Raw genomic sequence first — 13,839 nt, forward strand, 5'->3', positions numbered from 1 at the left:
TCTTTCTATCTGTAAGCTTCTAATCTTTCAGTTTCACAGTTTAAATACAAGTAGAAAAAACAATAGGCTGTTATTGTTTTTTGTATTCTACATGGTGTGTAGTTGCTGAATGTTTAAATGTATCTCTTTTGAATAAGGCTGTTTATTCATATTTTTCTTTTAAGTAAAGCGCTGTATATTGTCAACTTGATGCAGAAAGATCATGTTCATGTGTTTTTTCTTCTTTTTATATAAGAGCTTTACTTTTAAAGACTTGTTTAGTTTTTTTCTCTGGGTAGCGCTTATAGGAACAAGGGAGGAGAAATTCATTCTTATTGTGTTAGATCTTACGGAGGCGTAAAGCTACATGCTAGCACCAGGGGATTTCTGGAGAGGGGAAGAGAGATGAGAATCATTTTCTGTTTCCATTGTTTCTTAGTTTGTTCTCTATGTTCGGAAGAGAAAAGACATCGTTTCTTAGGTATGTGCATGTTAAAGAGGTTGCATGCTGAACTCTCAGCGTTTGCCCAGAGGTAGAGGAAAAATTCTTTGGGTAGAGATGAGGGGGAAGGGAAGTGTGCGTATTTCCCTTTGTGTAAGACTCAGGGATTCTCGAGTTCTTGGGGGTTCCCCACGGAAAGGGTTATGGGAGACCAGAGGGAGCCAACAACCCTGGAATTTTTGGCTGGTGGCAGCTGAGAGTCAAATCTTAATGGCTAGGTATATAAGAGCCTTAGAGGGGTTCATGCTAATATCTCAGGTTGGATGACGCGCTAAGGTTCAAATTGAGTAAGACGTCCCTATGAATAGCTATAAGAACCCATTCTCTTTAGGACAGAAGTAGAACAAGATGTCTTTGTTCTTTGTTCCACATTTTAATAACAGGATGCATCAAAAATCAAGTAAAACTAGTCCGCGCGCTAGAAAAAGGCCTATATAATGATACACACGTGATCTGTGACACTTGGTATTTCTTTATGTACTGAATTTTGACAAAGTAGTTTTATAAGTGAGGTGGAAACTTGAGGTACCCAGACAAATCAGACTCCTGAAAAGGTAGGAGTTAGTCTGGAGAGAGTTGAAAGAAGCCACCTGGTTGCTTACACGCTTAGTCTATACCCCCCCAGCCTGGGTGTGCAGTGTTTTGCAACTCTGCACCTGGTGTGTAAGGCTAAACATACTCCATAGTCTGAAACAGACACCGCCTGTATCTTTAAAAGAACAATCACGAGAACGTGAAAAACTTGAAAATCAATCATTCTTGTCCCTCGAGAGGATGGCATGTGTAATATTAACAGCTGAGGTAAACAGCAAAGGCAGTATTTGTTGGTGATTTTTGCAGATCTCACAATGTATCTAACAGTACCATTATCAAGCTTTGGAGATAAGACGGTGGCCCGGTCCGTGGGGAACCCCCAAGAACTCAGAATCCCTGAGATCTTACACTTAAAGGGAATAACGCACCACCTTTCGCCTTCCCCCTCATCGCACGCTACAAATGAATTTTTCCTCTCACCTCTGGGCAAACGCTGAGAGTTCAGCGAATGCAACCTCTTTAACATCGACAGTACCTAATGTAAACGATAGTCTTTTCTCTTCCGAACATTAGAGAACAAACTAAGAAACAGGAGAGCAGAAAATGATTCTCATCTCTCTTCCCCTCTCACAGAAAATACCCACATAGGTGCTAGAGCATGTAGCTTTAGCGCGCACGTAAAGATCTAAACACATATAAGTAATGAATTTCTTCCTCCCTTGGTCTCATAAGCCTACCCAGAGATAAAAATTGTAAGCACTAAAATAGATACTTCAGACATATCAAAGGGAGCAATTCTTGTTTTGTTAAGAAAGTGCCATTCTTACATAGTAACCTCTTCGAAATTAGAAACCACTCTCAAGTTGCAACATTTTTAGGGCTCAGGCCCTACAGTTAGTATCTTGTACCGCAATTAAAAAGTATGCCAAGAAGAATCATTTCTGCTGGAGTAATGCTGGAGGCAACACACGATCACCCATTTAAGAAAGAGCAATGTAATTGCCTCCCATACTCGATTCTTCTGCACTGGAAGCAGCATACCTTTCTGTTTGGTGAGATTTCACAGTGCGTTTGCTATGCAATTAGTGAGAGTGTCATGATATTGCCTGTCCTGGATCAATACTCTATATGAAAACTGAAAGGTTCTTTTTAATTCGCCTCTAATTAAAAGCAGCTTATTATTTGGTGTCGGATGAGTAACTCGAGTTCATCATTAGACTGTTCGGAAATTTTCGTTGATTTCTTGATTAAAAATGCTTTTTACAAAGATCAATATATTTTAAAGGAGGTCCATTTCAACAAACATATTTTTGAAAACACTAAGCAAACGTCTTTGACATTTAGGAACAGACATGTTTTTTGGCTGTTCACTTCAAATTGACCTTTGAAACCTAAATATGGTTTAGATTTTTTTTTAAGGTTTTAAAGGTCAGAAATCAGAATGTTGTGTTATTGATTTATCGAAATAAATTTTGATAGAGCCACAAAATGGAATTTCTTGGAATTTCCACTCAAACAGGAAATTTAAAGAATTTTGTTTCTGTTCCAATTGAAACAGAAAGTTGTTTTTTAAAATTGTTTTGAATTGTGAAATTCCTGCAAAATGGAATCTGTCCCACTCAGCTCTGTCTCTCTCTAACCCCTCCACTGTGGTTAATGTCAATTTTTTGCGATCCCTTCCAAACTAATACTGTTAATTTACTATTCAATTTTTACTCAGTTCATGTGAGGAAGCTTGTGTTATAGGACAATTTTGCAAACTGCTTTTGAAAAAGAATTGCAAGAAATACAGGGCTCACATTGCGAACACACGAAAGAAAGAAGTTACAGACCAACCGGGAACAGCCAACTGAAATTGAAGACCAAAAAGAGAAAAAAAAAAGCTTTTCATTCAACCTTTTACTAGACCACTGTTACAAGAACATCCTAAACAATAATAACACAACAAATCCATTACATTCCAAAACAAAGAAAGGAATAAGCTATTTCCCTAACAGGATACTTCTGGCCAGAAAAGGCAAGAAACATACTAAAATAAACATGTAATGTTTAACCTAAAGATTCCAAAAAGCTTGAGCAGCAGAAATAGTTATACAACAAGAAGACGCCCTTAAATTTTCTGTCCGATAAAATTATCCAATGTTACAAATAATATATTTGTCATATACAAAACACACAAACATATCATCTTGGAAGAGAACTGTGTATTCCACATTGTTATCAATACAATCAAAGCTTCGAAACCTAGCGTTTCTATATAAGGTAACATTAAATTCACTAAAAGAGAAAAAGATGTGCATAAATATCAAATGTGGCCAATAGTGAGCACTCATCAGTTCATTTACCACATATAGCAAGAGTCATGAATCAATACTTTCATCTGAAACTGTGTGTCATTAGGCCTGACCCAATGCCCACTAAGTTCATGAAAGGAGCTCCAGGACTCAAGTGGTGGGTCAGCGATTAAACAGCTCTTGTATACCCAAAATTTCACCAAGAGGAAAGCATGACGAAATTGTTGCTCCGATTGAAACCAACGATTTCATCTAACTGACGTATAAAAAAGTGATTGGTCAGATTCAGTCTTGGTCAATTGATTGAACAGAGACTACACAGAGCTCCCATAATCAAGCTGAAACAACTCACTTCACACTTGAGCTATCTAGAATATACACTTTTTCCTGGAAGAAACGAGATGGCGAGGCCCATCATTCCCAATTTGATTGAGACAGATGAAGAACTTGTAAGCCAGGGATCATCCTCCCTGGTGCCTTTTTATCATCTGCATTTGTGGTCGTCCATTCTGAGGAAACAATTACATCTCGAACATTCTAATCCTAGAAAGCACCTCACAGGGTTTACCAGGCATACTCCGCACAAACCCAACCTTCCTCGAACAAATACTATGGGGGCTCCTAATCGGAACTCCCATAACATACTGCAAACACCTGGCTTTCTAGTCAGTTATATTCTTATTGGCAAAGCATTCCTCAAAAGCACAACCTCGCGAAGATTGGCTGAACAGAAGCGGATACTTCATAGCTGCGGCAAGGAAAGCAGAACAATATAATTACAGGCTGCCAGGACTGGGAAGCCAGCAGCTATTAGGGCAGCACGCTCGGAACAGCATCTGTGAGCCGGGAATTTGAGGATTAATGATTAACACAAATACCACGCCCTACGTCCATGACGGGAGTCACCGCCACTAACAAGCAAGATCAGCAACTGCATGATACTGGGGAAGAAAAAAGGGTCTTGCAAAGAACGCAAGGTTGAAAAGAATGTGAGGAATTGGGTGATACCCTAGTGATCTGACTACGTCTAGGACAAAGCAGGTGCACCTGAACCGGAGAAGAACAAATACCATTACATTGGGCCAGCCACAGAATAGTCAGCAGCCTCACCTAACTCCCGCCCCCGCCTCCCATGCCTCCTCCCACGCAGCCCCAATCGCCCCTCCTGCCACCCCACACTCACTACAGCTGTGGTCAGACTGAGGAAGAAGGAGACAGGGCATGGCAGCTCAGAGGAACGGGAAGGGAGGGGAGCCGTCAGAGCGGTTGAGCATGAGCCAGGCACTTGAAGCTGCGCTACCCACCCCGATCGGTACCTATAACAAGACGTATACTTCGAAGACGGCATTGGCTCCGGCCACAGTCCCGACTAAGTAAGATGTTAGCCACATTGAAATCGGCATTTTAACTGATCAAGCTCGGGCAAAGGAATATACCAATACCGATTCAAACAAAAAATTCTTGCTTGATTAATTGTCATTCACATGTGGGATAGCAAAAACAAAAATAAATACGGCTACCAATCAATATTTGGAAAAAGAACAGCTATCACTGGAACACCGAACCTTTCAGTACTGACAACGTATGCAGAACTGCATCCAACTGCGCATACCATAGTCTGGCAAAATCTTTCCCTGAAAGGGACATACTAGACCTACCCATTAACCTTAATAAACTTCAGTTAATTCACTGATCAGGGTTTGCCAATAAGGCCATGAAGCAGTGAGAAACCAGAGGTACGAAAATCCTGCAAGCTCAAGACTCTTCATTGCATCTACATTAAAACTGATATGGGAAAGAGCAAATCCAGACATGAAAGAACTGTCTGTTATCTCTCATGGGCAAAATAATGGGCATATTACTCTAGAATCGAAAATAGAAAATATCAAACATTCAATGCTGGTAGTATACTCTTCGCCCACGAGAAAATCCTCGTTGCTGGCATGCATGTTATTAATGAACCAGGGCTAACATAGATCTAAACTGCATGTAGACCAACAAAACCATGTTCGCACATTTGGTAATCATCTTCTTGCAAATCACTTAGCCCAGTTCAACAAAGCATTAGTCACATGCTTAATTTTGCACAGCAGCGGATGGATTAACCACATTTAAAAAAGGCTGGATTTCAAAGAACCTTAGGGTGTTAGATACCAGACCCCCTTGGATAACAAGCTCTTCATGCTCCTTGAAAATTACTGCCTAAGTACTGCTGAGTGAGGGCCCTAAGCCCTAATTTTGAGTTCTTCTGGTTTTGATACCAGGCCCATTGTCAAAGATGAGAGCATGCAAGCTACAACTAAATCTCAGTGCTCAGCAACCTCTGAAACAATGTCAAAGTTGTCTCCAAAGTTGGAAAGCCAACACCTGAAGGGTCCAAATTAAGAGCTATTTCCAAAAAATGCCAGACCTCTCTTTTTGTCCCTCCTTTCAGTCATCTGTAATATGGCTAACACTTCAAGAGTTAGATCATTTTGTTCAAAGATCCTAACATAGGCTATAAATGTAAGGGCACAGTGCTTGTGATAACCTAGAAGTGATACCTAACGTAAGAATACATTAGTAAAAATGAGATTCTGACTTCCTGACAAGTGTGTTTGTGTCTGTGTTTTTTCTCTCTCCTGTACATCTTTTGTTATTCTACCAGTCCTTGAGAATTTTCACACAAGTGGAAGTGTGAGTGTATCTTTATGCAGGGTGACCAACAATGAAAAAGTTGCTGCAATGTACTATTTTTTCCTTGTCTGACACAAGCACATTTCAATTTTAATTTAAAAGATTAAACCCAATGGTATCTGTAGTTCAAGAAAAAAGATAAGCAAAGGGGGAAAAATAACATTTACCAGTAAAAATGTGTGTGACAAATTAATTAGTCCACATAATTAATTGAAACTAATATTTTTAAAATAGGTTTTTTAAAACAATTGTTTTTGAGAACTAGGTGCCAAATGTTTAATTACCTGGTATGTTTCACCATAGGCTCCAGAATTTTCTAAAGGATAAGCACACAGAAAATTCCTAGAGTGTGTGTGTGTGTGTTTTTCTCCTAAAAGTTTTTCAATTTTCTGGGAAATTAATAGAAAATATAGGGGAAAAATATTTGTATTTAAACACATATCAATTCTACGGGAAGGGTTTGGGGAGACCAGAGGGAGCCAAAACCCTGGAATTTTTGGCTGGTGGCAGCGAGATCAAATCTAAGCTGGTAATTAAGCTTAGAGGGGTTCATGCTAACTTCTCAGGTTATGAACGCTAAGGTTCAAATCTGAGTAAGAAGTTATGATAGCTATAAACCCCATCTCTTTAGGCAGAAGTAAACAAAGTGTCTTTGTTCTTTGTTCACACATATTAATATCAAAGCATCAAAAATCAAAGTAAAAAATCTATCCCAGGCTAAGAAACAGGCCTATATACTAACACTGTGCTGTGACACTTGTATTTTTATGTCTGATTTTGCAAGTAGTTTTTAAGTGAGGTGAAACTTGAGGTACCCAAGACAAATCAGACTCCTGAAAAGGGTAGAGTAGTCTGGAAAGGTTGAGAGCCACTGGTCTACACCGCTAGTTATACCCCTCCCAGCTGGGTGTGCAGTGTTTGCACTCTGCACCTGGTTGTAAGGCTAAACATACCCATAGTCTGAAACAGACAACCCCTGTATCTTTAAAGAACAATCGGAAGTGAAAACTTGAAAATCCAACCATTCTTTCCCTCAGAGAGGATGGCATGTGTAATATTAAAGCTGAGGTAACAGCAAGGCAGTATTTGTGTGATCTTTTGCACCATGTATCTACATCAAGCTTTGTAGATAGGTAACAAAACTGCTTCCACTGAGGTGGTGTTAATGCCTTCAGCTATGCATTTGGGTTCCTAAATGGGAGCTGAGCTCTTCCAAAAAGCTGACCCCAATCGGGTGCTGAGCACTTTCACAAATCTGACCCTAAAGCATTAATGATGCTTCAAATAAATTGCTCTCTTTAGCTATGCATAAAGTTTCATGAAGATACATAGTGTAAAATGTCACATAGAGACTGCCCTGCAGTGACCTCTACCTAATACAACTTGCCAGATTTAGCAGCTCTCATTATTTCCAATGGGACCTAATCACTAGAAAATCTATTCATTATCTTTATGTATCTAAATATGAGGTGAGCTCTTCTGATAATCCTGCCCTTAGTCTCCAAAGCGTGATAATGTATCCAAGCAACAAACGATAATATTAATTCCATTTACTAAACAATGATAGATATAAAACAGGGGAACAAATCTTCACTTTCTCATTCTTTTGAAGGAGATCCAGAAGGTCCACATGAGATGAAGAATAAGATTTATGTCCATTTGTTTCTTTCAAATTTCCATAGAGTGCATAAAGAAAGGAACATTATCAAGGTTTTATATCTGAAAAGTGACCTTCCTTTAACATTCTAACAATTGATTTGATACAATTATGGAGAAACACAAATGTGTTCTCAGTGAGGAAACAAAAAATCCCAGTACGCACGCTTATAATTTACCACAGATATGAAGTTCAACCAAGCTGGATTTGATAATTATCACCTTAATGGATCACTCACCAGGAGAAAATCTAATCTCTGAAATAACATCCTTCCTGTGGTGGAAGGAGACTAGATCCTCCAGAGTATCTGCATTCACCATCAAGAAACTTCCATCATTGAGACCTACAGCCAATGCTTTTCCATCAGGAGAAAAGCAGCAACATCTGCCCCCTGGAAGAGACACAGGAGCTATTTACTTATTCTTTCATTAAATATTCTCCATTTCTGGTTTACATATTTGTCCAAAAGTTAGGAAAGATTAGTCCTGCAGTCCTATGTAAACCACACTTTTTTCCGAAGAAAGAATTCCAAGAGATAATACAGACCCGCTTTCATGAAAGTACACAGATTCAGTTACTGGATAAGCAGAGGTACGACTTCACATTTATTTGTATAATTTGAATTTTTTTACTGGTATTATTAATATTTATTTTACATTTGTGATCAGGGTAAAGATGAATATTGTTTTACATAATTCTATGTTGGTCACCACAATAGCAATTGGTGCCAGTTGTTTGCTACAATATGCTCTCCTCGTACCAAGCGTACAGCAAGGTTCGTCATATGCCATCAGTTACAGTATATTTTCATCTGTCAATATGGAGTTTGACTATACAGCATAATGCTGAACACAATATACTTAGCTCTTTATTTCCTTCTCTTCAGATTTCACAGAATCTTCTTCTAACATTTCTAAAATGTGCTACTCTTCCTCTAATTTCACTGCTCAACCCCTGGGGTATGTCAGAGATCTCTTTCCTGGACTACTGCATCTGGCCTGATCTCTTCCTTTCTAGCACCCGCCACTTCTGTCTGTACAGAATTCAGCAGCTAAAATATTCTTCCTTTCCCATCACTTCCTCTGCATCAAATCTGGATTCTTCCTTTTTGCTTCTTTTGAACCGTTGTTCTTCTAGCTTTGTCGGTCATGTCCATTCCATGCTCAGTGTATGTGCACCGCGTGCACTGATGCCAGAAATTTTTCCCTTAGTAGTATCTGTTGGATGAGCTCTAGTGCCCTCTGGAGCTGCGTTTGTGCACCCTCTCAGTTCCAGGAGTAAGAAGGTGGGTCATGGAATGGACATGAGCAACACATCTTGAACAGTTTTGAAGGATTATGAACCATTTTTTCTTCAAGTTCTTGCTCACATCCATTCCATGCTAGATGATTCATAAGCAGGACCCCAAGAGGTGGGCTTGGAGTTCATGGAAGTGCTGACTGCAAAACTGCTTTCCCAAAACTGTCATCTTCTTGGGCCTTTTGATGGGGTGAACTCATTCTGCACTGGATGGGGAAGGGTTAACTCTTCACTCTGGGTAGAGGAAGCCATGCCCCCCTGCATCCCTACTGGGCTTGCTCCAAGTGTAACACAATTATAAGAGGGGGCAGCCCAGCTCAGTCTGGGTTAACCACCAGAGAGGAAGGACACTCCTTGCCACTGCTGCCCAGGAACTACTAGAACTCCAGAATGTGGAAGTCAGAGAAGCCAAGGCCCCAGCAGACGCCCAGCTACCTGTGGATGCCCAAGGGAGGTCTGAGCTACAGGGAGTTGCACAGGCTGAGGAACTCAGAGACCCCAAAGACGTGCAGACCACCACCAGAAGTAACACAGTAGGAAGTAGCCTGGGAGGGGACTAGCCATTGTCCCAGTGATAGTCAGTGTGTTGCGAACAGATCCCTGCTGACCTAGTGGCGGACACAGTTGACACTGACAGAGCCCTGGGCTGGGATCCAGTGGAGCGGGGAAGGTCTGGGTCCCTCTACCTGGCCACCCATTCCCCTGGGGTGATGGCCCACACCCCCCAACTGGCTGTTAGGCTGTATAGCCCCACCTAGAGGGCAACTCTATTGACTCCAGCCACTAGGCCATACAGCCCTGCCTGGAGGGCAACTCTACTGACTGACTGCCAGGCCCTATTGCCTTGCGTCACGAACCTGGGGTATCTCTATTGACTTTGACCACTAGGCCTTACTGCCTGGAGGGTAGCTCTATTGACTCTGATTACTAGGCCATACATTCCCACCCAGGGGACAACTCTCTTGACTCTGGCCACCAGGCCTTATTGCCCTGCGAACATGGGGTATCTCTACTGACTCTGACTGCTAGGCCTTGCTGCCCGGCAAACCCAGGGTGTATCTATGGATTCTGGCCATCAGGCTTTACTGCCCTGCAAACCTGGATTATCTCTATGAACTCTACTCACTAGGAATCAGGGCGATTACACAGACTCTGGCCATTGGGCCGTAGAGCCCTGCAGATCAGGGCAACTTTATGGACTTTAGCTCTTAGGTCTCACGGCCTAGATGGATGAGATGAACTCACCCAGCTCAAAGGGTGAGATGAACTCACCCAGTACTGGACGGGGTCTCCCCACCCCGTCACAGGCCTATTGGGTGATGGCATATTGGGATGCCTAGGCATAAAACGATGACCAGGTTGCAGCTCTGCAGATGTGCTGGATTGATACCTAGGCAAAGAAGGCTGCTGATGAAGCCCAGACTCTTGTGCAATGAGCAGTCACGATGGATGGAGGCTGGACATTCATCTGTTCATAGCAAACCCTAATACAGGCAGTTATTCAGTATGAGAGTCTTTGAGCTGACACAGGTAGCCCTTTCAACTTTTTTGCTATTGCTACAAAAAGTTGCATAGATTTGCAGAAGGGCTTCGTTCTCTCAATATAAAAGATGAGGGCTCACCTAATGTCCAATGTATAAAGCTGTTGTTCCTCAGAGCTTTTGTGAGGTTTTGGGAAGAAGACACAAAGGTAGAAAAATGTGAGGTAGAAAAATGACCTGATTGTCGTGTAATTGTGGCACCACCTTTGGAAGAAAGACCAGATGGGGGCACAGGTGTCCTGAAAGAAACTGTGTAAGGTGGCTCTGACACAAGGGCCCTGATCTCAGAGACCCTTCTGGCCAAGGTAATTGCCATCAGGAAGGCTACCTTCCAGGAGAGAAGCAGTAGGGAGCATGATGCTAATGGCTTGAACACTAATCTGCCATTCACTGGGGGGGAGGGAGTGGAAGGCTCAGACGGTTGCCAGATGAACCATAATAGAGAAGTGCCAGACCCTTCCACTTTAGGTGGAGCAAATAATCCAGGATAAAGTGAAGAGGAGATCCAGATGGAGAGAGATCCTGTTCAAAGGTCCAACAAGTGAAACACTTCCACTTGGCCAACTATGTACCCCCAGTGGAAGGCCGCCTACTACCTAGCAAGATCTGTCAAACCTCTTCTGAACACGTCTTTTCTTCAGTGTTCAGCCATGTAGCATTCATGTAGTTAGGTGCAGGGAGGTGAGGTTCAGGTGAAGCTACTGGCCATGGTCTTGTGAAATCAAGTTTGGGCACAGTGGGAGCACAAGTGGAGCTGCCACTGAGGTCCAGAAGTGTCCCGAACCAATGCTAGAACTGTGGCCATGCCATCAGCATAACCCTTGCCTTGTCCCATGTGATTTTTAGGAGAACCTTATGAACCAAGGGGATCAGTGAAAAGACATACAATAGATGGTCTGCCCATGAGAGCAGGAAGGCATCAGAGAGGGAGCCCAGGCTCTGCCCACACAGTGAATAGGACTGATGGCATTTCCTGTTCTGCCCGGTGGTCCACCTGGGGAGGCCCCCACCTCTGGAAGATGATATTGACAACCTCTGGGTGAAGAGACCACCTGTGGTGAGAGGAGAAGGACTTGCTGAGGTGATCTGCCAACACATTCCAGGCTCCCAGGAGGTAAGATGCTTTGAGATGAATGGAGTGTCTTGCACAAAAGTCCAATACAGCAACAGCCTCCTGACAAAAGGGTGGAGGATTAGATCCCTCCTTGCTTTTTGATATAGAACATGGCTGCTGTATTGTCTGTCAGAACTTGAACCACCTTGTCTGAGACCCAGGAAAGAAACATCTGGCAAGCCAGGCACACTGCTCTGAGCTCCCTGACATTTATGTGCAGGGAGTGTTCTTATCAGGACCAGAGGCCCTGAGTCCTGAGGTTGTTGCAGTGGACTCCCCACCCTAGATCTGACACATCCAAGTCTAAAGACACCGATGGCTGCAGGGCCACAAACGGCACCCCCACCATTATCAACCTTAGCTCCTTCCACTAGCTCAGAGAGGCAAGGACCGGGGGAAGAATCATAAGACTGAGTTCAAGTGATACTTGGGGAGTATACTGACGCTAGCCACATCTGTAAGAGACTGGGATGCAGTTTTGCATCTTGAACCACATAAGTACAAGCCACCATGTGGCCCAGTAGCTTGAGGCACACTTGAGCTGTCATGATTGGGTGGGCCATGACCTTTGTTCATATCAGGTTTGCCACTGTCTGGAATTGAGCTTCTGGCAAGAAGGTGCTGGCCTGGGTCGAGTCGAACACAGCCCCAGTAAATTCTATTTCTGAAATGGGAGAATTGTTGATTTTTGCTTGTTTATCAGCAGACCCAGGACCCTCAACATGCTTCAGACTGTGTTGATGCTGTCTTGCAGTTGAGCTTGCAACCAACCTTGGATCAGTCAGTTGTAGAGATATGGGTAAACCTGAATGCCTCGCTGCCTAAGGAATGCTGCTACAACTGCCATACACTTTGTAAAAGCCCTTGGGGCTGCTGATAGGCCAAAGGAAAGTGTAGTGAACTGGTAATGGCAATAACCCACTACAAACCTGAAATCTTCCGTGGCCATGGAAGATAGAAATGTGAAATTATGCATCCTTTAAGTTGAAGGTGGCATATCAATCTCCTGGGGCCAGGGAGGGAATGATGGAACCCAGGAAGATCATGCAAAACCTCAGTTTCCTGAGATATGTCTTGAGATGATGCAGGTCCAGGATGGGCCAGAGTCCCCCTTTTGTCTTTGGGATTAGGAAATACCAGGCATAAAACCCATTCCCTCTCAAGTCATGAGAAACTTCCTCCACAGCCCTCATATGTAGGAAGGATTGCACCTCTTGGACAAGCAGCTGCTCATGAGAAGGGTCCTTGAAGAGGGATGGGGATGGGCAGCAGGAGGGAGGATTGTATAAAAACTGAAGGGTACATCGGATTGTCACTGTGCTCAGGACCCATCAGTCTGATGTTATGGATGCCCAAGTTGGGCTGAAGAGTGACAGATGGTCAAAAAATGAAAGAGGGACAGATCTGAAATGGCAACTGGTACAGCGCCCTCTGATGTACCTTCAAAAAGCCTGCTTGGGCTCACCGGAGTATCTCTGGGGCCCTGAGAAGCTAAAGTAGACAGGGTGGTTGGCACCGCTTAAAACCTCTGCCTTTTCTCTTGTAGGGCTCCTGTCTTGGAGGTCCTGAGAACCAAGGAGGCTGCTGGGCCCTGAAGTGTTTTCTAGAGGCAGATAGAGCATACAGGTGTAAGGATCATAGTGCAGCCTTTGAGTCTTTCAGTCCGTGAAGTCTCATGTCCATATGCCCCAAGAAAAGAGAGGAGCCTTCAAATGGGAGGTCCTGGATAGACTGTTGGACTTCTTGGAGAAAGACAGAGGACTGGAGCCAGGAACAGCGCCTCATGGTGACCACAGAGGCTACTGTCTGGACCGCTGAGTCGGCAGCATCCAGAGCCACCTGGAGAGAGGTCTTAGCCATATTCTTACCCTCCTCTAGGAGGACTGCAAACTCCTGCCTTGCCTCTTGAGGCAAGGAGTCTTTGAACTTAGTCAGAGAGTCCCACAGATTAAAATCGTATCTCCCCAGAAGAGCCTGCTGATTGGCAATACACAGCTGGAGGCTACATGTGGAATAAACCTTTCTTCCAGAAAGGTCTAGTTTCTTAGCATCTTATTTTGGGGTAGCACTCAACTGGCCCCACCTGTCCCTTTTGTTCACTGCCGACACCACCAGGGACCTTGGGGGAGGGTGTGATAGTTGAGATAGATAGTTGAGAAGCTGCTTGCTGGCACATAATAGATGCTTCTTCTCTGTCCTTTTTGAAGTGGGGGCCAGAGAAGAAGGAATCTGCCATAGGGCTT

General features: G+C 43.2%; 1 protein-coding gene across 2 annotated transcripts in view; it reads right to left on the reverse strand.

Annotated features, from left to right (window-relative positions):
* Positions 1-13,839, reverse strand: part of EML5 (EMAP like 5) — a 328,115-nt gene that overhangs the window by 92,724 nt on the left and 221,552 nt on the right. For both annotated transcript variants that reach the window (XM_075065608.1, XM_075065607.1), the window contains exon 22: positions 7,881-8,033. In XM_075065608.1, coding sequence (XP_074921709.1) covers positions 7,881-8,033 — 153 coding nt within the window. The remainder of the gene's footprint in view (positions 1-7,880; positions 8,034-13,839) is intronic.

This window comes from Chelonoidis abingdonii, chromosome 4 (genome assembly GCF_003597395.2).
Source record: "Chelonoidis abingdonii isolate Lonesome George chromosome 4, CheloAbing_2.0, whole genome shotgun sequence".
Classification (NCBI taxonomy): Eukaryota; Metazoa; Chordata; order Testudines; family Testudinidae; genus Chelonoidis; species Chelonoidis abingdonii.